This window comes from Phasianus colchicus, chromosome 6 (assembly GCF_987193195.1).
Source record: "Phasianus colchicus chromosome 6, bPhaCol1.hap1.1, whole genome shotgun sequence".
NCBI lineage: Eukaryota > Metazoa > Chordata > Aves > Galliformes > Phasianidae > Phasianus > Phasianus colchicus.
Genome location: NC_143441.1, coordinates 10,916,682 through 10,943,920, shown reverse-complemented (window position 1 = coordinate 10,943,920; position 27,239 = coordinate 10,916,682). Strand labels below are relative to the sequence as shown.

Below are 27,239 nucleotides of genomic sequence, written 5' to 3'. Positions count from 1 at the left end.
CTTTCCTTGCTAAATTCGCATTTTCAAGATGATTAATCCCAACTCTTTCTCAGAAATGCATTGACATTACTGTGTCAGCTGCTCAGGAAACAACACCACTGACCAACAATACATGACCACGTAAATGGGCTTCTACAGAGCACTTTGACTGCCTGGAAGATGAATACTGCAAAAGTGACAAATAATGTTCATGGCGATTTGCCTCATTCAACCACAACAGGATTAAACCCTCTGATTTTCTGTGCTGATTCCAGCTGTACTAAGGCACATTAAGCTACTGAGAGATGAATAACAAATCAGCCATTTTTGAGGGAGCTCTCATTGCGTGCAGACACATTCTTGCTGTTACGACATTCTTGCAGTTATTTTGCAATTTCTGTGAAGCCTGAGCTCCAATCCATATATCTGCTCCAGTGAGACTGCCTCACAGCTGACCCAGCTGACTCCTTTTTGGAGGAAATAACACGTAGAAGGGGAGGGAGAAATGCAAGACAACACGCATTGATTTTTCTCACTCCCAGCCCAAGCTAGGAGCTAGAGCTGCCTGCAGGATGGGAGGGCCATTGCACAGTTATATGTTTTGGCAGGCTATGTTTTTTTGACTTCAAGTAGGCATTTCTGCGTGCTTTCCCATGCCAGATATTTTAGGCATCTTAATACAACTATCTACACTGCTTATGGCACAGCAGATGCACAAATTCCATACCAAATGGCCCCCATATGCAGCCAGTCCATTACTGCACTGCCCTCTCCATCCTATCTCTCATCACATACAGACAGTGGTAAGAGCGGTCTGTTCCTTGGTCTGTCGTCTCTAAAACAGGGGGGGGGGAACTGAATAGGAAACAAAAAGATAAAAAAAAAAAGAAACTGTAAGGTAACATAAAAAGCTGACATAAGAAATACCTTCAGTAGGAAAGTACTGACCTTAATGAAGATTTGAAAGATGATGAGATAGAACTAACATAAACCAAAATCTGTGACTAGCCAAAAGCCTTTTTATTTCCCTAACAGCAGAAAATTAAAGGCCTAGACATTCCTTGCTTCCTTATGTTAACTAATTGGTAGCAGAACTGATTACAAGAAAAGAAATCATTATTTTCCTCCGCATATGGCTGTAAAACTTATCCATTCATTTCAGCACTGCCTTATAACCTGTTAACTGCTTTCTTATTAACAGCACCCATTTCTGAAGATCCTCAGCAAAGTTAGTGGATGACCGAGCTGCGTGGTGCAGATAGCACACAGAAGGGAAGGAGGGAAGGGATGCCATCTAGAGGGATCCTGACAGGCACAAGTGGTGGAACCATGTGAAATTCAACAAGGCCAGGAGCAAGGCCTTGGATCTTGAGGCAATCCCAGGCACAAATACAGGCTGGAATGGGGGAATGGATTGGGAGCAGCTCTGAGGAGGAGAACTTGGGGATGCTGGTCGATGAGAAGGTCAACATGAGACGGCAGTCTGCACTGCAGACCAGAAAGTCAACTGTGTCCTGGGCTGCATCAAAAGCAGCATGACCAGCCAGGGTGAGGGAGGGCATTGCCTCTGCTACACTCTCTGCTGAGGTTCCATCTGCAGCACTTAGGACATGAAACTATTGGAGTGGATCCCGAGGAGGCCACAAAGATGCTCAGAGGAATGGAAAACCTCTCCTAAAGAGGCAGGCTGAAGGAGCTGGGGCTGTTCAGCTTAGGGAAGCTGCTGGGGAGACCTCATTGCGGCCTGCCAGTACTTCAAGGGGCCTACAGGAAAGCTGGGGAGGGACTCTTTATCAGGCAGTGTAGTGATAGGACAAGGAGGGAATGGCTTTAAACTAAAAGAGAGGAGGTTTAGGTTGTATGTTAAGAATAATTTCTTTTCTCAGAGGGTGGTGAGGCTCTGGCACAGCTGCCCAGAGAACTGTGGTGCTCCAACCCTGAAGGTTCTCAAGGGCAGGTTGGATGGGGCCCTGGGCAGCCTGGTGTGGTGGGTGGCAGCCCTGCCCACGGCGGGAAGGAGGAGCCAGGTAATCTTTAAGGTCTCTTCCAATCCAAATCATTCTATAATTGTTACTTTTTTTCTTTTTTGTTTGTTTGTTTGTTTGGTGTGTGTATGTGTGTGTGTGCGCGTTTTGGTTTTTGTCTTTGTTTTGACACGCGACTTCTCTTAATTGCACGTGATTAAGATGAGCTCAGTAAAAAGTCCCGCTGGGCAGAGGTCTACGACAGAGAAGCAGACAACTCCCGCCCAGCCCAGGGCTCCGCAGGCCGGAGGGGAAGAGGCGGTCCGGCAGAGCCCCACCTGCGCGCTGCCGGGCGGGCCTGCCGCCGTCCCCTCCCTCCGTCCAGGTGCGCGGAGGAGGCGGAAGCGAAGGCGCGGAGGGAGCCAGCGCCCGCCTCGGCGCCGGGTCCCTGCGGGAGATGGCGGGGATCCGCGCGCTGCTCGCGGTGCTCGCTGTCCTCATCGCCGCCTCGGCGCAGCACCTCCAGCGGGAAGGTAGGGATGGTGGGGCTGCGGGGAGGGATGCGCGGTGGTGGTGATGGCGGTGATGAGCGGGCTCGCTCCTTGGCCGCGCTGCGAGCGAAGGGGCGCGGTGCCCTGAGCCCGGCACTGCCGCTGCGGCTCGGGGAGCGGTTCCGGCGTTCGGCGGCGTGGCTGGGGAGCGGGGCCGGGGATGGGTGCGGCGCGCAGTCCCGGAGCGTGCCTGAGCTGGGGCACCGGGCTGTCCTGGTTGGAAGTCGGTCTTTGTCGCTTAGGTAAGTGTTGACCGGGTGAACTTTGTGATCTCTGTGCTCTCAGTTTCTGGTATTTCGGTTACGGAAGTAACTTCCCGAAGCCCTTTTCCTTGGATGCAGGGAGAGGGAGTGGGTTACCTGCGAGGAGCAGGAGCTTGAGCCCTGAGCCGGCCTGAGCAGGTCCTATAGTTTGTATAACTTCTAGTTCCGATATAACTTGCTGTTCCTTTAAGTTTCCAGCATACAGAGCAGCACTTGCCCGAGCAGAGCTCTGCAGTGCCCAGTGCTCGGCTGCGCTCGCTGCCAGCTGCTCCTCTCACACTTCCTGGGTGCTCCATGCCGTACCGTGGAGATGGCCCAGGAACAGCCAAATCTCATCTGCAGCCCTGTAAGAATTCCAGCTGTGAGCTCAAATACAGCACATGGGGCTTTTCCTCGGTTTCAAAAGCTGCTCGGCTGCCAAAAATGCAGGATGGAAATACAGGCGGTTCATGCTCATCCTTACACGTAAACAGTCTGCTTTGTAGCTGTGTGTCCTCTGAAAGACCCTGGAAGGATGTACAAAACAAATGCAGTTATTTGCAGTGACTGCGAATGACCCAAGCAGCCCAATGTGAGGTTCATGCTAACATTTCTGTTGCCTTTAGCTGTGCCCGTCGCACTGATGCATCACGCTTGCAGCCATTGATTATAAGCTACGCAGTTTAAAGCACTGGCTGTGAAACTGGGCGGCTCTGAAGAATAAGTTTCAAACTAAGTAATCTGGAACTTCAGTGTGTTGCTTTTGAGTCAAACCAATGACAGCTATTTGCTCATTAAAACACTTCTAAGAATAAAGAAAGAGTGTTACGCTGTGATTGATTATGGGTTGTTTCAAAGAGTGGAAAAGTTGAAGTGGACCCATGCTAGAAGGAGACAAACCAGGCTTTCTCCAGCAGTAAAGCAGATGAATTTAGAAGCAGATGGAAAAAAACCTCAACTGCATCTTTTTTCATACACAGATCCAACCCTTCAGTGGGAAACGCAACAGCCCATTAATCATGTTCTCCATCTGAACCACCCTTAGACTATTCATACATTATTCCTCACTGTCTGGTCAAACGTTCTTATCAAAATCTTATGTTCCTTTTTCTTCCCCACCATAAATCTCCTTGATGCCTCCCATTAAACTTCATGGGCTTGCTTTTGAGGTGAGCTGCAAAATTAGAGCCATCGTCCCTGATTTTTATTGCTTGTTGTCATCACCTGATCCATCATCTTCTCCTCTGTCACACTGAAAACATCCGAACTGCATCCAGGCGTGTTGTTCGTGCTTTAACAAAATGAAGAAGCTTATGTTTGCCTTATGCAAGTACACAAGGTCCCTCTTCCTACCTCTTTCTCCTTTATTTCAATGTCATGCTTTTGTCTGCCTGCCTCTCTCCTGCCCCAGCACTGCAGCTCCTGTGCCATCCTGCTGGATTGGCTAACCCATGTCCCCACTCTCTAGACCTTCCCCCTCAAAAAAGATGAGTCTGGGTTTGGCAGCATGGGTTGAAGGTTGGTGTGGTGTGAGTGGGACAGGAGAAGGGAATCTGTTTCCCAGGCTTGTGTGCAGATCTTGCATACCTGGTGTTCTTCATCATTCTGGGAGTTACTTCTGTTATGACGCAACCAAAACTGTACCTGAAAGTTCCTTTAGCAAGGGTTTGGCCTGAAAACCTGATACGCTTAAGGGTAATTTTTTTTTGCCTCACATTCCTACGTCTCTCATAATTTTTGAGGCATTCCCTTTACTCTGGTGGTGCCATTGGTGCGTTGTGCTTTTGGTGCAGTTGTGGGTTATGTGTGCAGAACTGCACAGAAAGTGACTGTGAGGCACGTGTGTCTGCTCTGGGACTGGCTACACTCTGGTAGGACAGCTGCAAGTCCTGGTGTGCCCATTCTTATGCTGCTGCTCGTTGTCCTTGGGGAAGACCCATCTTCTCTCCTCCTTCCAACCCCCCCCAGCACATGAGAGTGTTGTCTCATCTTTGCTTTCCTGTGGGAATGTATATGGTGTGACTGGTCATACTGGCTGCAAATGAGTTTGTGGTTTTTCTTCTTCTCATGAGTTTGCTCATAATATAAATTATTAAATGAAATGTTGGTTGTCTTATAGATGGAAAACTATTTGGTGCAATCACTGTGGGTAATGTGGGAGTGTGTGCATCAACCGTTACATGCTTGACCTTTTAAAATATGTTTTCCAACTAAAATTTGTCTCTGTAGCAGTGATAATGAAGTTAATCAGACTCATATGAAGTCTATAAAACACATTGCAGATTTGTATTTAAAATGCCTTTGCTATAATAAGTGAATTCCCTGGTAAGGTTGTGTTGCTTCTTGCTCTGCCCTTAAGGTAACTTTTTCTTCCCAACTTACTGATTCAAGTCATGCATGAATCATAATACAAACTGCTGGGTTTTGGTTTTTTTTTTTTTGAAACTGAGCTGCTATCTGGCTGTCTATGGTGTTCTGACTTAGTATTGACAGAATATAAGTAATTGGCCTGTTTGTGCTCCTGTGGAAGCCAGGGAAGCTGGGTTATTTCCTCTCAGAATCGCCGCGTTGCTTTCTGGATCTCCTTTTAAGACCATAATTGTTGCACATGAGTATGCTGTAGTTTTTTGTTGTCTTGTACCAGTACGATGTGCTTAGTTTTTATTCTCTAGAAGATACATATGCAAAAAATTACTGTTTTATTGTATGTCCCAGTTCTGGTGGTAATAGCTTAAGTATAGTCCATATCACCTAGCTTAGCTGATGTTTATATATACACATATATATTTTAAATAAGAAGCTTTGGAATTCCAGTGACTAAAATCTCAGTCCTAGATGAAGGCTGAACAGCTTTGCATGTAGTCTGTTAGAGAAACATTTCAAGTGAGACCTGGCATGAAGAGCCATTATTTGCTGAGAAAACAGCCATGATACTTTTGGCTTTGCCTGTGCTGAGTGTTGCAGCCAGTAGAAGTTAATGTTGGGAAGGAGAGCACCAGGAGGTGTCTGACAAGAGGAGGCTTTACCATGTGCTGGCAGATGGAGGGCATCTGCACTACAGCTGCTGTACATGGGTTAATGGCTTTATTACAGCTGTATGTACTCAAAGCAGGCAAAAGGAGAATGACTGGGAGGGGAAAAAACCCTCGGTTCTTGGAACTGTGTGTGACAAAACATGGCTTTCCCCAGGTCCTGGGAAGCTTAAGGAAGATGTGGGAGAAGAGCAGACGTGTGGAACTGCATCCTCTTGTGTTCAAACTGGTGTGGGCTGTAACCAGTCAGACTGTAGCTGGTGACAGCCTTCACTTGCTGCCAAAGGGAGCTGAACTAATGGGCATTTTCCTTCCTATAGCTGCTGCAATGTCTCTGGGTGCCCCTTGGTGCTCTCTGGCCTCAGCCTCCACTTGAGGGCTCCTGGAAAAACTCAGGCTGAGGGTTCCTTTTGTTCCGTGCCTACCTGTGCCACTAGGGTGTGAAGGAAAGGATGTTGGTTGTGCTGTACTTAGCTGCTGGCTGTTACATAAGAGCAAAACCTTTGGTTTCTGTATTAGGTAATGGTAGAGATGAGCTGAATCTGGCCAATGTATGTAGTATTGATGAGACCTTCAACTGGCTCTGCCATAACCTCTGGTAGATGTGTGTTTTCATAGAATCATTAAAGACTTCTAAGATCACCTAGTCCAGCCACCAACACACCCCACCATGCCCACTGCCCACGTCCCTCAGTGCCACATCCACACGGTTCTTCAACGCCTCCAGGGACGCTGGCTGCACCACCTCCCTGGGCAGCCTGTGCCACTGCCTCACTGCTCTTTCTGAGATTTTTCCTAATATCCAACCTGAACCTCCCCTCACACAGCTTGAGGCCATTCCCTCTCTTCCTATCGCTGTTACCTGGGAGAAGAGGCCAACCCCCACTTTGCCTCTTTTCAGGAAGCTGCAGAGAGCAGTAAGGTCTCCCCTGAGCTGCCTTTTCTGTCTCACCTGCTTCTGAATGCCCAGACTGCCAGTGCTGTGGGATGACAGATTTTCTTGACTTGTCTCGTCATGGATAGAGAAGTCCCACTTGTGTCTGTTGTGTTGGCTGCCTCTGAATGACTGTGTCCCCCATGCACTCTCAGGGAGAGCATGAGACAGTTTGCTTGCAGCTGTGCCTTTTGATTTCTTGGGGGATAAAGGGAGTGTGGTCACAAGGAGAGCACGGCTACTCAAAGTTGGAGCAAGGACTTATTTTGAGCAGCATGATGATGCCAGTGTTTCAGAGCTGTCCCTGACTGTCCTGTGTCCGTGAACGGAACTGGGAGATTCACGTACGAGGATGGGTAAATGGTGAGTGGAAACGTGACCTGCAGTTCCACAGCAGAGAGACAAAGATGTTGGTGGGTTGTTTGGCATGGGAGGAACCACGGATTGTGAAATGTGCTTCTCCATGTTGGTTAACCAGAACCAAGGCTGGAGAACTGCACAGACACGCTCCAAGATGTCATCCTCTCACTACCTTACGTTAAGGCAGGGATAAACTGTGTAAGCAAACATCCCTTTGATCAGAGGAGGCTCCTGCAGTGACTTGCATTGGTGCATTTGTGTTTCTGGTGCCAGGGTGGTGGTGTCTTGTACAGACCCACATCTCTTAGTTTTATGCATTGTACAGGGGCTCATGTCCAGTTTGCAAAGAGGACTTGCTGAGTTTCACTTCCTACTTCAATTGAAACAACAGAAGTTAAATAACTAAAAAAGAAAAAAAAAAAAAAACAAGCTGCCCAGAGTCAATGTTCTCCCTTCTGTAATTACAGACAAGCCTGCCAAATCCCAAAGTGTCTTTTTTTCCATTTGTGGTGAAAAAAGCTTCTTGTAAAAAATGTCTTTCACACATGAGTTATGAATGTCTCAGTGAGCCATCTGAAAAGGTTCTAGAGAAAGGAATAGAAATACTGAAGTTTGAGTAATGACGTAGTTATTTTTGAAGTCAAGGTACTTTATTCCTGTGAGGCGCTGCAAATTAACTTAATTAACTACTTCTGAGTGAGCAGTCTTATTGGCCTTAGGGACTGGCAGAGCACTGCTGAACTGTGCCAGAATGGCTCAAGTCATTGCCACCTTTTTTCCTGGTGAGAAGGCAGCAGGGTGCATGACATCTCAACTGCTGTGCATCCCCACCCTGCCCTGGTGTCAGTGCAGCCCCCTGTGAGGTGAGGGGACTGTGTCATGGTGGCAGAGGAATGGGTGCCAGGTGCCATCTCTAGGGTGGAGATCCTGCCGCAACACTTAGCATCAACCTCTATGTGTGTATAAGTTTTGCAGCTTTCAGCTTCAGCTTCCTGGGTGATTCCATGAAAACAATTCCTTCACGAAATACGGACCTCATCTCTTGCGTTGGATGGGTGATCATTAAGCAATAAGCAAAGTAGGTAGTTTGCATTTTAAATGTAAACAAAATCCTATTTGCTTTAGAAGGTTGAGCTCACAGCAACAGGGCTGGCTGCACTTTGTGCTGGTGATTCCATTTGCTGCTTACAGCTCTCTGCAGTAGTTGAGTAGAGTTTAACAGTATGTGGTTTGTAGAATCATAGAATCACAGAATGGCTTGGGTTGGAAGGGATCTTAAAGACCATTTGATTCCAGCACCCCTACCATGAGCAGGGTCTGTGGCTAACTTGAAGCACTTAAAGAAGGAAACTGCATGGGTGGACATCTCAGCTGGGGTTGGAGCAGCTGACCCTGGCCACTCAGGTATTGTAGATGAACTGGACATCTGGACCGAAACCTAGAAGTATTCAGTAAGGCAGCTAGAAAATGGCTCAAGTAATCAAATTGAGGAGCTATTTGCCCTTCAAAATATTTTATGACCCATTTTTTGACAAGTTGGGGTTGAGAATGCAATGAAAATTGTGTCAGGGGTTCCAGGGAGAGGTAGCATCTCCTAGCTGAGCTATAAGGGCATGGAGTTGGGATGCAGGAGCTGTCCCTATCATGTCCCTGTGCTGTCCTCCTGTCACGGAGCACCAGGTTGGATGAGGCCAACCCCAAGGAAGTGAGTGGAGAGCATTCAGAGCCCTGGGTAGAGCAGGGGCTGGCATCCAGATGCTTCATTTCCGCAGAGAGCCATGCAATCGCCCGCCTCCCTCAGCTGTCTCTGGTAGTGAGTGGTGTCTGAGTCAGTCTGATCCAGCTGTTTGTCTTGTTAAGAATGGCTAAAATTGGTAACTTTTGTCAGTTCTGTTTTTTTGGTCTGTCTGGTTGGTTTAAGTTGTCTTTTTGTTTGTTTGTTTGTTTTGATTGTTTGACTCCATAAATTGAAGTCACACTAAACAATCATCCATAGATCCTTATGGATAAATAGCTGCAATAAGACTCAGTCATTCAGCCCTCAGGAGGTGACTACTGGTTGGACTCTGTTCTTCTGTTCTGTTTGGCAAGGCGCTGTGCATAGCTATAAATCACTGTTCTGCCAAGTCCTTTCCTTGTACGTACACTCATGCACGTGCTCTCTGTGAGCACCACTGGCTCCACTACCCTCCAGCTTACCTTCTGCATTGCACAGGAAAAATATATTTAAGTAAATACACGGGTAATTAGTGTTTATTGCAGCTAAGCTGAATTCTGCAGAATAATCTCACTTGTTTCATGCTACGCAGTTTGTTTCTAAATCGAGTTGGAGAAGCCCCAAGCAAAAAAGTTGAAGAAAGGTTTGGAAAAATCATGTTGTTGAGGAAAATCTGGCTGGGGTGCCTTGGTGGGGAGATGAGCATTATGGAGTGATAAAGGGATGCTGTGATGAGACAATTGTGGAGATGCAGTCGTAAATGAAGACAAGCAGTAGTGGTGTCTGATTGCAGCAGAACAATGCAGATTAGCATTTGGTTAGCTGAAGAAATACTCAAGGAAGGCCACAGAGCTGTAATCATGTAGAGGAAAATATTTTCAGACAGGCACCAGCCTGTGAACAACCTCCATCCAGGGCTGCTCAGGGCTGGAGGCTTTGCCTCTGACATCTTCTAGCCCAACAATTTCATCACTGTGCAGAGTGGACCCAGCTTTGGTAATGCTTTTCCTTTTTTCAAATATCCTATGTGTCATCTGTGCAGAATTAACAAGGTGTGGAAATTCCTTCGTTACGAGAAGTGTGGATGGTTATTGGTAATACAAATAGGAGGCATATAGTGGGAATCATAGAGACAGATCAGGGTGAGTCATGAGGAGACTCACCAATGCTTATAAAAGCTCTGCTGTAGTCTCTGTTCTGTTCTGTATGTGGCTATAATTTGCCTTTTTAGCCATTTAATCTTTTTTTTTTTCTTTTATTGACTTTGAGATCACTGGATATATTTTCTTCCTGCATGATTCTTTTTCCCCAGTTTGCCTACGAAAATGAGACCTGATAGTTTGATGTAACTTAGCACATTGTTGGCAACTGAATGCTGTTTATATTACGGCACAGCGCTCTCAGTTCTCTGACCAAATGGATTACCTGTGAGGTTTTGTTTTAGCAAGCTGTTTGTGCAGTAACCTGGCATAGTGCCTGGCCATGTGTGCATCTCCAGTAGGTAGCTCCACTGAGCCTAATTGGGTGTACAGCCTGCACGAGCGTGCAAGAGCGGAGACACTTTTGTTCATAGATTTTAACTACTGGTAATGGGCTATTAGCACTTCATATCTGAATGGCATGAACTTCCAAAAAATGATGACTGTCATGATCAGTAAGTGCAGTAGAATACAAACATACAGTGTTATAGAAAAATACTCAGGACTAGTCTGGAAGTAGTCGTTTCTGTTCTGGAAGCTGTTTTGCTTTGAAGAGAGAGGAAGAGCAGCATCTGTTTTCTTTTTCCCACCTCTAGGAAGCTACCTCTGTGATTGCTGCCTGTGTGTTTGGGACTTCATTGCACAAGGGAAATGTCTGTGTCTCCTGGGTCCCCCTTACCTGCTGCACGCCAGGCTCTGCGTTGTGCTGGGGTGCACAGCACTGCTCATGGTTCAGCTGGTGCATCACAGCAGCCTCCTGCACGATCCCTTCTTCATTTCCCTTACATCTTCTCATCTTCTTTATGACTGTTAATATTAGTTTTCCACAGGAAAATTCAGACTGAGAACGGCTCTGAAAGCATTTCTAAAGCACGAATGCAAGTCTTACTTGTTCTTACCTTTGGTTAGGGAGTTGGTGTAAGCTATCAGGTCAGAGCTTAAAAGCTGTAGGAAAGTTAATAAGTGACCGGATTTTTCACTAATGGTATAGAGGTCTGATAAAGTAATTGCTACAGGTACGTGCAGAAATTTGGCAAGCCTCTTTATTTGTGTTTTTTTTTTGTTTAAAGCCTTTGATCCTGACAGATAACATGGATTGTTTCCGGAGCTTGACTCCAAAAAGGCCTACAAGTCCAGAAGAGGCTCAAGACACCAAAACTCAAATGAAAGCACGACTGGGTATCATTTTGAGCACCTTCTTTTGTCTTGCACTCCTAGCCATGGGGGTTTCACACGTGCAGACCTAAAGCTGCAGCTGCAGCACAGGAGAGCCAACAATGAAGGCCTGGCCATGCAAAACCAAATTGGTGTCTGTAAAAATCCAGAGGTGCTAAAAGGGAGATTTAAAAGCACAATAGATTGTTCAGCAGGAACTCAAATTTTAGTCACCACAGTTTGCTGAGAAGAGTGATTTGAGTCTGCTTGAATATCCAGTCAGTGCCTCGCACTTTGTATATTTGGTAGGTAGTCGTACCTGGGCCACTTGTTGCTTAACCACTGACCATACAGTGCTTATTCTGTGGCTCCAGTGCTTTGTGTGAGAGCTGCTCATGTGTTCAGCAACGATTGAAGATGGCCTGAGGTCTCTGACCACCTCTGGGTCCTTTGTGTGTTCCCCAAAAAGCTGTGGGATGTGTTCCCCACAGCCGATGGTTGTGCCAGGTGTGCAGAGGTGTCTGGGCGCACACAGCCCACCCAAGGCCTCAGGTGCTGTATTCACTGCTAAGGGCCTTCAGGGAATGAGCTGGAGGGCAGGAGAGAACCATGCCCACATGCACCCATTGGCCAGTGTTCTCATATCCAAATCTGTTGTTTGGGGGCAGATATTCCTCACATTAGTGCTTCTTCCTTGCCTGGAGGATCAGAAGGCTTTCAGCAGGGCAAGCCAAGCTGTGCAGTAGCTAATGTGATTTTAGTAACTAGGAGTGATTGAAACTCTTACTAGGTGGGCATTGGTTTGGACGCTTGGTCTGTATTGGCATCACCAGAGTATCTTGTCTGACCTGCAGGAGTTGTTGAGGTTGACCTGTAACCCTACAGTGCAATTTAAGCTGAGGCTGAGAGTCTGAGTCTGGAAAGCAGAAATTTGAAAGGACTAATGCGAAACCCATGATGGTGGAGCAGAAATGATCCTCCACAAATTGCATTCATGCCTCTCTGGGCACGTGCAGCAGGTAGATTGCTGTGTCATCTGGGCTGGGGGAGCTGCAGGTATTTTATAGAGATTCAGCACTCAAGACTTATGAGACAGGTGTAAATGCTCCCTGTGATAGCACCATGCCTCTGTAGATGTGTGGTGATGCTTCTACATGCTAGTAACACAGCACTTCTATCTTTTTTTTTTCTTCCTTAGCTTCCTTCACAATCTCCCTTCGTGCAGCAGACAACATCACAGTTACAATTAAATTGAAACCTGGTGTCTTACCTCTTTGTCTAATTCACGTAAAAAATGGACGCAGGTTTGAATTGCAGATAAGACCAGGGGAAAATGTGACTTTCATCTTCACTTGTAACACTCCTGAGAAATATTTCATGATGGAAATTCAGAAGAATATTGGTAAGACGTGTTTCTATTTTGTTTTTCTCAGTGGTGATTTTCCTCCAATAAAACTAACTGTGCTTTTATTTTTTTTTTTCTCCCTGTTACTGTATCAAGGTGTTGCCTATATTCTTGGCTAGGAAAAGAACCTTGGATGCTGATAGACAGCTTTGAATTACTGAAACTACTCAAGTTTAAGTTTGTATTTCTGTCTAGCAAAATGAATGTTAACTCATTGGCTTTTGAAAATAGTTAAATGAGACTTCATTGCATCAGTTGCTTTCTGACATCCCTTCTCTTGCAGTTTCTAGCCTTTTCAAAGGAGTGCCCTGTCAAAAGCCTTTGAGCATTGATAATACTGTCATGCATCTTATTCATTGAATATCTTGATTGTGTCTGTATGGACAAGACAAACATTGAGATATGCATGTTTCCTTATATTAAATGAATGGTTCTGAGGACAAGAATCTGAAAATTTGACAGACTTGGAACTAAACTTGTATTTGTTTTGAATGTAATTTCTATTCTATGTCTGTGTGGTAATATATTCTTTAGTGGCATGAGCATGTGCTATTTATCAACTAGATCCCAAACTTCATTTGGCAGTCAGTTTTTGACTATATCTTCTTTATTTTTTAGTTGATGTTCAGGCCTTGTTATAAAGACAGTTCTTTTCATGTTTGGGGGTTTTATTCATGTAGGTCATGCAAATGGTAATATTCATAATATTTTATGATACATATTTGTAATATATAGTTGTTTTGTGTTTTCTTTTAAGCTTAGATATAAAATATGATTAATTTTCCAGCTTGAAGTACTGCTAAGCTAGATTTTTCTGATAAAAGTTCTCTAGGTTCTCCTTGAAGTATTTTGTTGACAGTTCTTAATCACTTTTGCAAACTCTAGGCCCCAGGTTCTTATCAGGGCACCAAGGAAATGAAGGTTCTGTTCACAGCAATTAATAGAAAACTTAATGATTTGACAGGCGTTGTATCGCAATTCTGAGTGCAGTGGCTTAAAATCAGTTCTCTAGATTCATTATTTCCATCTCTCTTAAAGTTGAATTCCTCCCTTTTGTTTATTCAGTTCTCTGTTCACTACATATCTTCTAAATTCTTCAGCAAACAACAAAGAATGAAATGCCCTCTGTTAGTCAAGCTGGCTCATTTGTAAAAGCAAGTTTATCCTGTCTACTCAAAGGGGCAGGAGTCCTGTTTAAAGACAGGACTTATAGGAGTGGTTGTAGAATAAATGTAGATAAATCTGATAAATCTATGTAGAATAAATAGATTCAACTTAAAAAAAAATATATATATATATACATATATATAAATACTGAAGAAGTTTAAAGAAACTAAGAAAGGGAAAGTAACATACCTTATTTACTTGATGATTTTCTTTAGTGTATTATGGCTGTTCTCTTTCTGCATTTTAGACTGTGTATCAGGCCCATGCCCCTTTGGAGATGTTCATCTTTACCCACCAGTGCTACCTCGCCTTAATAGGACTTTCATCTGGGATGTGAAAGCAAGTACAAAGGCTGGACTTGAGCTGAAATTTTCTGCCCCATTAAGACAGATTCAACCAGGAGAGATGTGTCCAGATTTAGTTAGCTACAACATCAACAGCTGCATCGATATAGCCACGGTCAACATTGGCACCTTCTGCAGAAATGGCTCGGTGTCTCGTGTCAAACTGCTTGGAGGAGTCATCTTGTCTCTGCACCTCCCTTGGAACTTGACTCCCACCACCTCAGGCTTTAACATTGCCAACAGATCTTCCATAAAACGTAAGCATGGAGTAGTTTATTGTCCCCTGTTTTCTTCCCCGTGCAATCCTCTTTTAGAAAAGGTGGTGGTGGTTAGTTTTTGTTCAGTAGCTATTTCTCTTCTAGGATCAAAATGACTTGGTAGTTTGGCTGTTCAACGCAATAATTATGCAAACTGTTGTGTTGCTGCTTTTGGTGCAATCTCTTTAAACTTCCTAAAACATAAACATGACAGTTTTCTTGCTTTATGTGAGACTAGATAGCATAACTAGAGTGATCGAGAAGACTTATTTGCTAGTTGCAGTGTGTAGTTATGCTTCTTTATTTTTAAATAAAGCCTCCTTGACTTGCTTCTGTCTCAAACTAATGTCTCTCTTCAGGAGAGGGAGGTGGGAAAAGGGGAACCAATGCCTGAAGGTCACATGAGTGCCTAAATACAGATATCTGTTTCAACCTGTGCAGTAACATAACAGGTTGTGTAATAATCTTTTAAAAATACCTGAAATGTGTGTAGCAGTCAACGGATTACTCTGTGATCTCATGACAAACCTTCTTTCAGGGTTTTTCTTGCACTTTACTTGAATTGTGTGATTGTTGCCATCAGCTATAGACCAGATCTAGGTTTGTGTTTCTAGAACGCAATAACAAAAAATAAGATTTGTCACTTCTGCTCTGGCGTGGCACTGTTGAGACATTCAGAAAGGTAAGGGGTGGCACTCCTTGCAGTTGCTCATAGTTACTGGCTGGAGCAAGGTTGTAATCTTTGCATACATAGCTTTGCTCTGCCAAATGCTGGGATTCATCCAAGTACAAGTCATGTTACACCATCTCTGTGGTTCTCATTCATGTTTTATCATGCATATTTGAGGCTCTGTGCTGGTGTGCTCTTGTTAGAACTCCAAAGTTTTTGGACTGAGAGCTCTCTGCTAATTTAAAAACTGTTTTGTTTGTTTCATGAAATGTGGTGAAGCAGTACTAGTGGAAGCAGTAGTCAAGCTTCATGATTGCTCTTGTTAAGCCAGGACTGGAAGTGATAACTAGGATCTTTCCTTTTCAAAAAATATAGGCCCATCCATGTGTTTGACAGGTAAACCCACTACACTGAAAATGCAGCATTAGCACATCCCTTTCCTTTTCTGTAATTAAAGGTAATAGCATTAACTCAAGTATGTGTTCTAGTCTGACATTTTTGTAATAACCTAACCTGTAACTGCAGTGGATGAGCTTACTGTCAAATAAAAATATTCAGCTGCTGCAGTGCTACATATGCTGGTGTGTTGTCTTTAATTGCTAATAGTTTTCATGATTCTTTTCTTCCATCTTAGGGTTATGCATTATTGAATCCACTCTGAAGGGGGAGTCTTCCATCATGTTGATGTCCCCAAACTATCCCTTGGGCTTTCCAGAAGATGAGCTCATGACATGGCAGTTTGTAGTCCCTTCCAACATGAGAGCGAGTGTGTTTTTCCACGACTACAGCCTTTCCAATTGCGAAAGGAAGGAGGAGAGGGTGGAGTATTACATACCTGGCTCTGTCAGTAATCCTGAGGTGTTTAAGCTGAGTGACAGCCAGCCTGCCAATATTGCTGGCAGCTTCAACCTGTCTCTGCAGGGCTGTGATCAGGATGCCCAGAACCCAGGCATCCTTCGCTTACTCTTCCAAGTCGTCGTCCAGCACCCTCAGATTGATGAGAGTGAGTACTGGTTTGTTCCTTCTGTCCCTCTCTGCATTTATTACTTTTTACTTCTGCAGACACAAACTGGCTCTGTTGCTTTTGTTCATAGACATTTAGTCTGAGCTCCACGAGGAACAGAATACTGCTTTTGTCATTCTTTTTTTTGAGCTTTGAGCCCTCCTTTAGTTAAGGAGGTGGCTTGCTGAGCAGAACTGAGGCCTGCATTACTTTATTTGCCACTGGCTACTGTAACAGGAAGATGAATGGCAATACTGAGCTTTGCAATTTGCAGCAGGGTCAAAATGTCCATTTGTAGGTTTTATACTGTACCTTGTAAATGGAGATTCCTTTCCTTTTCCAGCGTGTACACCATGTAACTGAGAAGTGCCTTTAAGATCTGTGATATCGGACCTTGCACTCCTTATAAACAAAATTAAACATAGGGCAGCATTTCCTTGAGGCTATGTTCTCTCTGTGGGGATCTGATCCAATTATCTTGCAAGAACCTTCTTGATTAAATTGTCCAGGCTTGTATGTCACCTCACAGTCTCCCTATCAAAGGTTCTGTAGCATCCCAACACTCTCATCCTCAGTTCTTAATCTGTCTAGTCTGTCTCTGTTCACAAACGGCAAATCCTTCTGAAATTGTTAAACAAACCACCTTTGTGTACATTTGTAGTGTTACATCTCGGAAGCCAGACAGAGAGAAAACATTGCATTCAGTTAATCATCTTTATCTCTGCTCTACTTTGGAAAGCAAAGAATCATTTTAATATATTTATAGCCAAGATAATAACCATCTAAAAAATAAATTTAAAAAAAAGCTTGTTGTTTATTTAATGAAGTGCAAGCAATAAACTGCTTGGATTTGAGAAAGAGCGGTGGCTTCACTAGGGATTTCACAGAATTTCATGAGTGATTTTAGTTATGTAACTTGCATCAAAGATTCAAATCCAGCCCTCAGGACCATATTGAAACTTATCTTGTATGTCGTGTGCAAGTTAAGCATGGTTCTTATTAAAAATGCATCAGTATCTACACATTCTCAAAGCTTCCCAAACATTTTGGTATTCCACAGCTGTCTGTGATGCTTGTCGTTAAGTAAGGGGAAAATTCAGCTATTTTCCAATCAAAATAACTTTTCAGTCTGATCTTGTGTTTTGCTGCTGAAAACACCTGAAGAATGAATAACCCTGTGGTGAAGATCCTAGGTTGTTTGCTTGACTGTGGCAATGACCTGAAGATTTCTAACTTGCTGAGGGGTGTGTTCTATCTTCTCATCTGTCAATAATGAAAATATTAAGAAGTTCTGGTCTCAGTACTTACCCAGTAGGATAGACCACTAATGAGTGTCCTCCAGACAGACTTTATGATGCTGATCACAAACCTTTCAAGGTCAGCAGTTGAGGCAGTTTTGTAGTCCACATCACTGTCCACTTAGCTAGTCTATATCAGTGTGTTTGGGAATATACGTTATGGGAGATGTTCAACTCAATTTTCGCAAGGCTTTTGAGACCAATAGTCACTGCTCTTGCCTCACCCACCAAGCCAGTCCCGTCATTCTAGAGGGGGTGTCACATTGCCTAAGCGTGGGTTCTTTTTCCTAAATGCATGCTGGCTAGTCCTGATCACTTTCTTGTCTTCTGTATGTCTGGAAGTTGTTTCCAGGATTGTCTGTACTATTGCCCTCTCAAGATTTGTGATGAAAATATCAAGGCACTTTCTGAGAAATCTAATAAATCTAACTTAACTACTATGGAGTTCAACTATTTGTATTATAACCTAGCCTGTTCAACAGGGACTAGCTTACATCACCCCATTACAACTGAAAAGTAGTCAAGAAATGATGTAAAGACTTAAACTTAACTGGAAGAGTGATATGATACTATCCGAGCTTTTGTTACATGGATAGAAAGAAATAAATGATGTTTTTTTAGTTAATACAGAAATAGCTTTAACTGCTCTTTGTCTAATGGTGTGAGAAGAGATGGAGGCAATTCTCCTTCACACCAGTGATTGCTCTGAGATGTTTGTCGTTGCAGATGTCACTCACTTGGTTGACCTTAGCAAAGAACGGAATATGACTGTCACAATCCACTTTGAAGGGTGGCCCAGGCGAACCCCATCCGTATCAGAACCCATGTGCCTGATCTGCAAGGATCCTCGCACTTGCGACCGAGTTCTGACCTTGGCCTCTGGCGCCACCTACAAGATTTCTTTTCTGTGCAAGGACTTATCCCGCCTGAGGATCACAGCTGAACAGGGCATAAGTATGACAAAAGTGGCTTCATCTTGTTTCTAGAGAATGTTTCTGTATGCTTTTCTCTCACTTTCTGAGAGACAGCGGTGTGTGTTGAAAATCAGGCTTTGGCCGGATGGGAGATGGCACGGTGAATGTGGAGATGACCTTGTTACTCATTGCAGCGTCCCACTTTGAAAAACAGGAGCTGCATTGCTATTACTAGAAGGGAAATGACAAAGGCATGGGAGAAGCTTCTTACTGAAAACTGCAAAATATGGAAACAGAGCAGGAGAAGCCATAAATCAGTCCAAGAAAGTGTGGGAGCAAGGCGACCACCAGGAATGCATTTTGTGCTGTTCATATGTTCTGGAAAATCCTGCACCGAATGGATGCTTTTTACTGCTAGTAGAAAAAGTTTTAAGATATAGGTCTGGACCTTAGCTAGTTCGCAACTGTGTCCCGATAAGCAAGCAATATAGCAGAAGTGATTTCCTATTTTGCATGTGTTTGTATCTGTACATTTCTTTGGTGCACCCTTTAAAGGAATCCTCTTAAACTACAAGCCATACATATATTTGGTAAAGGTTAATAAGAGAGGATGTCTGCTTGGGTAAATTCTTATCTGGATCTGTAACACAGATGTAATAGGACTCTGGTTATTCTGGTATATCAAAAGGCTTGCTTTTCCTAGGTACTTCCTCTGCTAGAAAAAAATACGACTGTTTTGACTTGTCTTTGTGATTACAGGCTGTGTGGGGAATCTTCGGTGGTGTGAGAGCAAGATCTATTCCCTTTCAGTGCCCAAGACTATCAGCCAATTGCCAGTCCAACTGCATAAATTTATTTGGAAGCTCATAGCTCCCGAACTGATCAATATAGAAATCACATCTCCGTCGTTGAAACTGCGGCAACACCTCCCAGAGCAGAGCTGCAACACAAGCTACAGTTACAGCATTGTTAGTGCCACCCCGGAGACAGAGATGAATGTCGGTATATTCTGCCCTGGTGGAGCCATTGAAAAGATTCAGTTGAGGAATAATATCACCATCTCTTTAAAAACATTTGGTAAAGGTTTCGTCAATGAGTCTAATCATCAAGATCTGAAAATGTCTTTTGTGCCACATATTAAAGGTAAGGTAATGTTTTGTACATCTTTACTCCATTGTTGGATCTTTCAGTACATTTATTAGAACACATATGAACGAATAGAAATAAGAATTCAATTCTTTAGAGTCTAGGCCTGAAGTCATTACTTGGACTGGTCTTTACTGAGTCAGTGAGGTGGCTTGTTCCTGCAGGAAGGAAAGATTTGTGATAGATGGTTGAGGGGAAATTCTGCAGTTATGTCTTTGATGATTACTGATACAGAGGAGATGATAGGTGAATTGTATTGCTGGTAATGACATAGAATGCGAATGTGGAAATATACTTTATAAGTGATGTTTTTTTTGTTACAGAGAAGAAAGTCTATATAATTTTACATGTTGGAAGATAAAGCTTTAAAAACACATAACGAAACAAAGTTTTCATGCCTGTATTCATTTGCTTTCTTACAGACGAGTGTACTTTTACTGTGAGTCCAGATTCAAAAGCTAAAACTTACTTACAGACTCCCAGCTCACTTTATGGTCTACCCCCTTACGTCTCCATATCCTGGTACATCATTGTGCCCAATCAGCAAGTTGCCCGCCTAGGGTTCTCCACGGACCGCATGGGCATTACTTGTGAGACAGGGCGTGCCTATGTCAACATAAAGGAACAGATGCCTGGGGCAGAGGAAACTGTACGGCGGGAGGATGAGCTTCTGCCTCAGCCCCGAAATATGCATCATAACTTCTGGGTAAATGTCTCCAATTGTAAGCCTGTGGACCCGATGCAACTGACCTTGAAGTTCTGGGTGACTTTTGTTGAAAAGCAGATAGGTGAGTCTTGTAAGTTTATCATGGCTTGCTTTCCACTTTTTTTTCATTTCCTTCCACTGGGGAAACAGTACTGTGTGCTGCTCTGCATACCCTGGGTTTTATAAGATTCCTGCTTCCTGAAATGCCTGTCCCTCATAAGCCTCTCAGAGTAACAGATGAGCACTTCTAGGCTGAGGAGAAAGGAGAGTTTCTTATGTGGTGGGGGTTTGGCTTGGGGTTTGCAAGGCTGGAGAGGAATGAGACTGGTTTTATTTATTTTATCTTTTTAAATTGGAGATCACAGCTGGAAGGTGTAAGAAGATCAAGCAGTGTTTTTTCAGCTCCCAAGGTCACAGACCTAGTGAACAATTTGGGATTTGATTATGCAAATTTACTAATCTGAGTAGTCTTTTCACATAAGTAACAAATAATCCTTGTGGGAGATCTCGCTGTTCTGTTAGACTGCCTTGACTAATAACAGCAAAATCTGCTTTTTGTTATCTTTCATCTCTCTGAAACACAAGTCACTAAAAAAAAACATTTTTAGGGTAGGTTTAGCTCAGATACAGGTAAATTTGTTTCATGTTTGCATTTCTGCATAATCTGTGGGAGACTGCTGCTATCTGTAGAAGTGTTGTTACATGGACATTTGATACAGTTTCTGGTCTAGAAACATTTTTATTCTTTTCTTCTCTTCCTCTTTCCTTTTATTTTCTATAATGAATACTTCTGTAACATACCACTTTTTCATTTTTGCTCACATATGGACTTTCCTGATCAATTTAATGACTCTCTGAAAACTCCAAGTCAACATAACTCTTGTAGTTTAGGGGAAAGGATTGCACTGAGAGGGATTTGGTGAAAAAATAACTATTTTGTTTGTTGATTACTTGCCTGTCTCTTTCCATGCTTTCTTCTCTATGCTACATGCTCAGCCAGAGGCTTGTGAGACATTGCAAGTAAGTTCAGCAGCATGTGAGCTGTGTTGAATCCTTGCACCAAGGGCTAAGTCTGACAGAGGGAGTGTTGGTTGTTTTAAAGTCTGTGATCCACTGCTAGCAGCTGGAGCTTGTCATTGCTTGACTGCCAACCTCTTGGAATTGTCTTGTGTTACCCCTAGGCATGCACAGCTTGGAAACTCCCTCTTTGCATGCAATAGATGCACTTGAAATCTGCTGAGGAGGTTTAGACCCAAACAGCTTTTAGGAAAATGCTCAGTGTTCTTGTAACTTGTCTGCTTTCAGATCTAGCAGTGATACTTGGTGTACTGGCTGGGGCTGGAGTTCTTGCAGCTATTGGACTCACTGTGTGCTGTGTTAAGAAGAAGTAAGTTCCTAATTTAGCATGTGTGTAGGTTAGCAGTTCAAGAACGCATTGTGGGGGAGGTGGTGGGCTTTGTATTTCACTTGTTGATGTAGTTCCCTTAAGCAAAGTCGTGGAGCATAATGTAGGCAATGCACTGGGCATTGGAGTGCTGTTGCTCCAAGAATGCTGCTTTATTCTGAATTGATTCTCTTAAAAGTAGAGCAGCATTCCTGGGGTCACATTACTTCAGCACCCAATGTGTTGCCCAGCTTTGCTTTTGGCACAAGCTTCTGACTGTACTAGAAGTAAAGGTATTGCTTGGATTTATCAGTGCTTCATGTGAAATGATATTGTGATGAATGTGACCCCAGACAAATCTTTCTTAAGACAAACTGTAAAGTCACTTAGGGTATTCAAAGACTTGTCTTTCATCTACAGACCTTCTAGCAATTTCTTCCACAGTTTACACACCAAGTAGGAGCACTTTTTTATGAGATGAGCCCTTGGGGAGAGAACTCATTTGTGCAAAGCCAACACACCTAAATCATATAATGGGAGTCTGAAGCCATCAGTATCTTGGGGGATCCTGATGTGTGTGTGCTCAGGGTGGTTTGGTCCTGAAGCTGTAAAGCTGGAATGATTTGTGTAATATAACAATTAGAGCAGTTATGAGTGCAATTCTCTGTTGCACAGGAAAGGTTTTAAGAATATAGGTTTAAAAACCCTTTACTTCAGCCTTTGGTCTTTCTGCCTTGAGGACAGTTGCACCAAAACCAGGGAAAGTTCATTTGATTTTCACAGTGGATCTACTATTTCACTCAGCCTTGTTGGCCCTTATGTCCTCTTAACACCTGTGGAACTTTAGAGGGTCAGTACACTGCATAACTGGAATCTCTGTACTTGGGTGGCTGATGGTGTTAATCTTCCAAACTTATTCAGTTTGCAACTGAAGATAACTAAATAGCTTAAAAAAAAAAACAAAAACAAAAAACAAAAAACAACCTTGTCTTAACTCAATAATTATTTTTCTTAAGATTACAAGTACAGTCTTTGATCCAGGTAGATTAGACTGTCTGACACAGGGTAGGTGGAATGTGTAAACAGCAGCTGCTATTATTGAGCTCAAATGCACTGAGCCATGTGCTCTTTCTGACCTGTGAATCATTTCAACTCTCTAACAGGAAGAAGAAAAACCAAAATCCCATGGTGGGTGTATACAATACAAATGTCAATACCCAGATGCCTGGAAAGCAACGCTTATTCCAAAAAGATAGGAAAACCAACGAGTCCCATGTCTATGCAGTTATTGATGATGCTATGGTCTATGGGCACTTGCTGAAGGAATCCAATGGCTCAGTCACTCCAGAAGTTGATGTGTACCAGCCTTTCGATGGGCCCATGGGTAGCTTGCCACCTTCTCCACCTCCATTCTCCTTTAGAAAAGACATAAAACGCTCTCCTAACACAGAGGAGCCTCCACTTCTGGCAGAAACAGATGGTGACACTTACACATTTGCTCATCAGAAATCAGGGGAACTGGAGGACAGTGGAGACGGAAATGAAAAAAATAATGGTGATACAGGCATGTCCTTGCTGGAGAATAAGGAACAGGACAGCTTAGAAGAGTAATTTTATGCCAGGCACAGTAGTTTCCTGTGGAAATCCAAACAGCCTGCAAAGACAAATGACCAGGGAAAAAATAGCAGAAGAGGAGTGTTATTTTTAAGTATGTTTTGATATTGTTTTTGCTTTGTTGTTTGTGTTGTTGTTTTAATTCAGCTGTTGATAGCTTCCAGTTTTAGAGTTAATGTCTTTTAAACTCAAACAGTGGAGCACTCCGAAAACTTGTGAGTTGTGAGATGGATGGCAGAGGTATGCTATTCCTTTTTATTATCAAGACATCAGGAAAAAGAATTCATAACAATACCAATTTAAAACTGTGGCATCGAATTGAGTAGAAAGTGTGTTTTATGCAGTATTCCCTCCTTTCTCACAAGTCATTTGACCTGAGCATTGGCTGGTGACTTTTTGAAGGCATAGGCCACCTCATGGACTCAAGGCAGCTCCAGATTGAACAGGTATGGGTTCCTTCTCTTAATGTCTAAGCAAAGTAGGAGAGACTTTCATGTCTACTACTTGCTGTTTGAAAATTCACTTGTATTTAACGTAGTGATTGCAGTGTAAATGTACTGAAAGACCACGTGTATGCAGCCTGGAAATGCTCCATGCATGTTAATCAGTGTGTATACTTGAGCTTGGGCTCGCCAAGCTCAGAAGTAAAGTTGTGTTTTTTCTCTAATTTCCAACTGATATTCTAGTACTTGAGTAGCACTGTGTGAGCTTATACCAAAGACTGAAAACAGTTTGCACTTGTTTTCAGGTGCCTGCAGCATTCACGTTTTGTTAGTTTCTTGACCTTTTTGTCCCAGAGGGTACAGGTTTGGTGAAGACGTAATGGTATAGCCATCTAGCTGTTTACTAATGCATTTCACTTCAACTCATAAATGCTTGTTTATCTAGTAAGGTTAAAAAGGGGGATAAAGAAAACAGATTATATTCAACGGCCTCTGAATTGTAAAGCATATGAGTGAATCCTTAAGAGAGGCCTGTGTTTTGGTTTTTTGGTCATCCGTCTAAATTTAACAATCACATTGAAACAATGTTGGAGATAACTCTTGATTTCTCCCGGTACTTAGCTTCAGTCATCTGGCTCCTCTGACATACACCTCTTGCAATAATAATTTTCATTTTTGAGTGCCGTATTTAGCTTCCCCCTCAGTTCCTGTGCCTTGTAAAACTTGAGGGTCATGTCCTCACTCACAGCACTACAGGTATATGAATCGAGTTGCTTTTTATACACAAACATCTGGCTTGGCTAGGTGTGCAGTTACTGAGGATGTTTGCAATTGTGCATGCAAAGCTAGATTCAACTTGAGAATTACTCTCTAAATTGTTTTGATGGCTTCTTGTCTAATGATGCTCAGAGGTGCCACATGATTTATAGAAGGTGTTGCATGCAGTGACATTATGTTTATATTAATGTCTAAAACGAAAACATCTTTACTAGGAACATTACTGTTTACATCAAAAGAAATGTGGATTTCTTCCTCCGTTAACTATGCTGGCATTGCAAATGACTGTGTTAAACAATCAAGTGTGCCTGCTTAACAGTGTATACCAATTAATTATATCTGATCTGACTCAATCTTCTGTGGCATACAGGAAAACGTATGCCAGCTGGAAGTGCTTTTTTATTGCTTCATGTACTTTTTATGCTTATGTTTTGCACTTTTAATACAGAAATATGTATTCCTAGATCTGTGGCTGGTCACTGGGATTATATATTTTTAAGTGTACTTGGAGTGTTTGAATGCCATTTGACAACTTTAAAAGATTTCTCCAGTAACATTATCTACTTTTTCTCAGGTAACTGAATTGGCACTGTATGTTTTATCAGGGTAGCCCATTTGTTCATTCATGTGTCAGTGCTTCTTTCTTTTCTTTTCCTTTTTTTTTTTCTTTTTTTTTTTTTTCTTAAAGAAATGTGCTTCTGAGAGAAACTCAAGGCTATCTCATCCCTCTGGCTCAGTTTCTGCAGCTGCTTAGGTGAAATCTTCTAGTTCATGTTCTTTCTAAACAACTGATGGAAAGGGAACAGAGGTCAGGCTTTTGTTTACAACGTCTGGAAATTTGAAGGAGGAATATGATGCTTGTTCACTGTTGTGTTTTTTTCCTTTTGTTCTGTTTTAACTCAGCTTTTGGTACGGTGATACAAACCTCAGTTTACATTTGCTTTCAGTCTAAGGTTGACTTACTTCATGTTTTGAATAAGAGTACAGGTGCAAATTCAAGTTTACTTTTCCCTCAGATAAAGTTGTGACTTAATTTTTTTTTTAATAAATAAAACATAACTATATTACCAGCTGGAATAGTCAGTGTGCAGCTTTTTCCTGTGTGTAAATAACTAGTTTGCTATGAAACTAGTGCTTCTTATTTATTTATTTCTGTGGAAAATACAACAGACACACAAAGAGCACAATAATACTGTTTGGTAGAGAAAATTCTCAGCTACAAAATACTATTTTTCAACATAGTCACTGCCATTAGCTGTGCTTTTTCACCAGCAAGAAAAAAAAGCCCTGTGTGGTTTGTCTCTTAGGTCACTGCCACCACTGCTGAAATGCACCACCCACTGTGCTCACATCCACTGTTTGATCTCCATAAACATTCAGCAAGTGGTGATGATTATCAATGGGTGCCGTTCCTGCATGCAGGAATGGAATGGCATACCTTTGCTACATACTCACTTCCATGTCAGGTACCATTCTGGCAGACTGCCCCTCTGCTGCCATCTGCTGCATGACTACAAAATGTAATGGAAATACTGCAGAGAAGGTTTGTCCCCTACTGCCATACCACCATCCATCTGCCTCTGACGTTGTGGGACAACGAAATACTGGGAACTTCTAAAGATTTGAACATCACTCTGAAAGGCTGGAGTCATCCTTCAGAGGTCTCTGCAGCCCCACCAGCTCGATATGGCTTCCTGCATGGGAACAGCCTCCGCTGGAGTGACTGGGAAAAGATCCAGAAGCAGAAGATCTTCTCTGATGCTTCTCTGATCCACAAGCACCCCTCGACAATGCTGTGGAGCTGAGAAGCCTCCTTCAGGATTTCAGGAGCAAGTATTCTTGCAGGGAAAAGAGGGAGGGATAATCTTACTAGCTAGTTGTAAATGTTCAGTACTGAGGATTTCACACCGGGAAAACCTGCATGGACTTTGGTGAGTGTTGCAGCTGTGTGGAGTACAAGGTCAGCCTGAAGCATGTTGATATATCAGTAGCTTCATCTCCTTAGTCAACAGCAGTGAGTTTCTAGAGAACCTGCTTTGCTGTTGGTAGCATAGTGCATCCTTTCAGTTGCATAGCCAGTCATGTGCTCTTATGTGCACGTTTGGGTCACTGGTGAGAAGTGCAAGCCACAACAATAAGAGGTTCAATGGTTTCTTGTTGGGGTTGTGGTGTTTATAACAGGAAATTTGCCCTGCTACCATGATGTCAATATAGATGAAGATAATGTACCACTTCACTTCTGAAGTATCATTATTTGAGGCTCAGACACCAAATTTATGTTCTAATCATTAAGGTGAAACTTATCCCTTATTCTGAGTGAACATTTTTTCTGGATCTTTCTGACATTTAAGTGTTGAGGGTCGGTGTAAGAATTTACCCTTGTCTGCTCTGAGCTTTTTAGCAATGGCCAGCTTGCTCCATCACGAGACCACACGTGGTCAAGTGAGAGCTGAAGTGGGAGGTGTCCCAGAAGATCCTGACAGCTCTCTCATTCTTCCTCAAAGAGGAGAGGAGCCACAAAGCTGCCCTTGATGCAGCCAGATCCCAGGCCTCACAATCAGGACTTTCTATGTACCTCTCAGGTTATCAAGGCCCCCTGATCATCATAGAACCAAAGACTGCCCATTTGCTTTTGGATGCACACCCTGCTCACTGCAGTTTTTCCTCCACAGATGTGTGCTCTCTATTCAGAGTGAATTTATCACTTGAAGTTGTGAGGTGGTTTTACTTCTGACTGTGGATGCTACTTATACTTGCAGTTCCAGCAGGTTTGAAAGCAGGCTATTCTCCCTATAGACCAACAAAACAATTCAGGTAAATATTTAAGAGAAGGAAGAAATCTGGATGACTGTTTTTGCTTGTTTTCATGCTTTTCACATTTGACACGTAGGAGTTTTTTTCCTCAGTTACATGCTTTCAGGTTTGACTCCCTTTCTTGGGTGACATGCTACAATGACATGCTGTGCTTTCCTTTCTTT

At 43.0% G+C, this 27,239-nt stretch overlaps 1 protein-coding gene across 2 annotated transcripts; it reads left to right on the top strand.

Annotated features, from left to right (window-relative positions):
* Window positions 1–1,959: 1,959 nt before the first annotated feature.
* CDCP1 (CUB domain containing protein 1) lies at window positions 1,960–25,338 on the top strand. Of its 2 annotated transcripts, none has more exons than XM_031590350.2 (9): window positions 1,960–2,476; window positions 12,332–12,535; window positions 13,953–14,306; window positions 15,611–15,979; window positions 18,004–18,231; window positions 18,951–19,334; window positions 19,760–20,125; window positions 21,349–21,430; window positions 22,591–25,338. In XM_031590350.2, the coding sequence occupies exons 1-9, from the start codon at window positions 2,401–2,403 to the stop codon at window positions 23,036–23,038; spliced, it is 2,511 nt and encodes an 836-aa protein (XP_031446210.2). In that variant the 5' UTR covers window positions 1,960–2,400; the 3' UTR covers window positions 23,039–25,338. The 2 variants fall into 2 exon arrangements, with proteins under 2 accessions (XP_031446210.2, XP_089998550.1); XM_090142424.1 differs by lacking the exon at window positions 1,960–2,476 and adding an exon at window positions 2,515–2,736.
* Window positions 25,339–27,239: the final 1,901 nt, after the last annotated feature.

Excerpts from the sequence above, each read along its gene's own strand:
- CDCP1 (XM_090142424.1), top strand. The coding sequence starts at position 2,655 with ATGGGTGCGGCGCGCAGTCCCGGAGCGTGCCTGAGCTGGGGCACCGGG. Across the intron at positions 14,307-15,610 it reads CAACAGATCTTCCATAAAAC|GGTTATGCATTATTGAATCC; the intron begins GTAAGCATGGAG and ends CTTCCATCTTAG. Across the intron at positions 19,335-19,759 it reads TTTTGTGCCACATATTAAAG|ACGAGTGTACTTTTACTGTG; the intron begins GTAAGGTAATGT and ends GCTTTCTTACAG.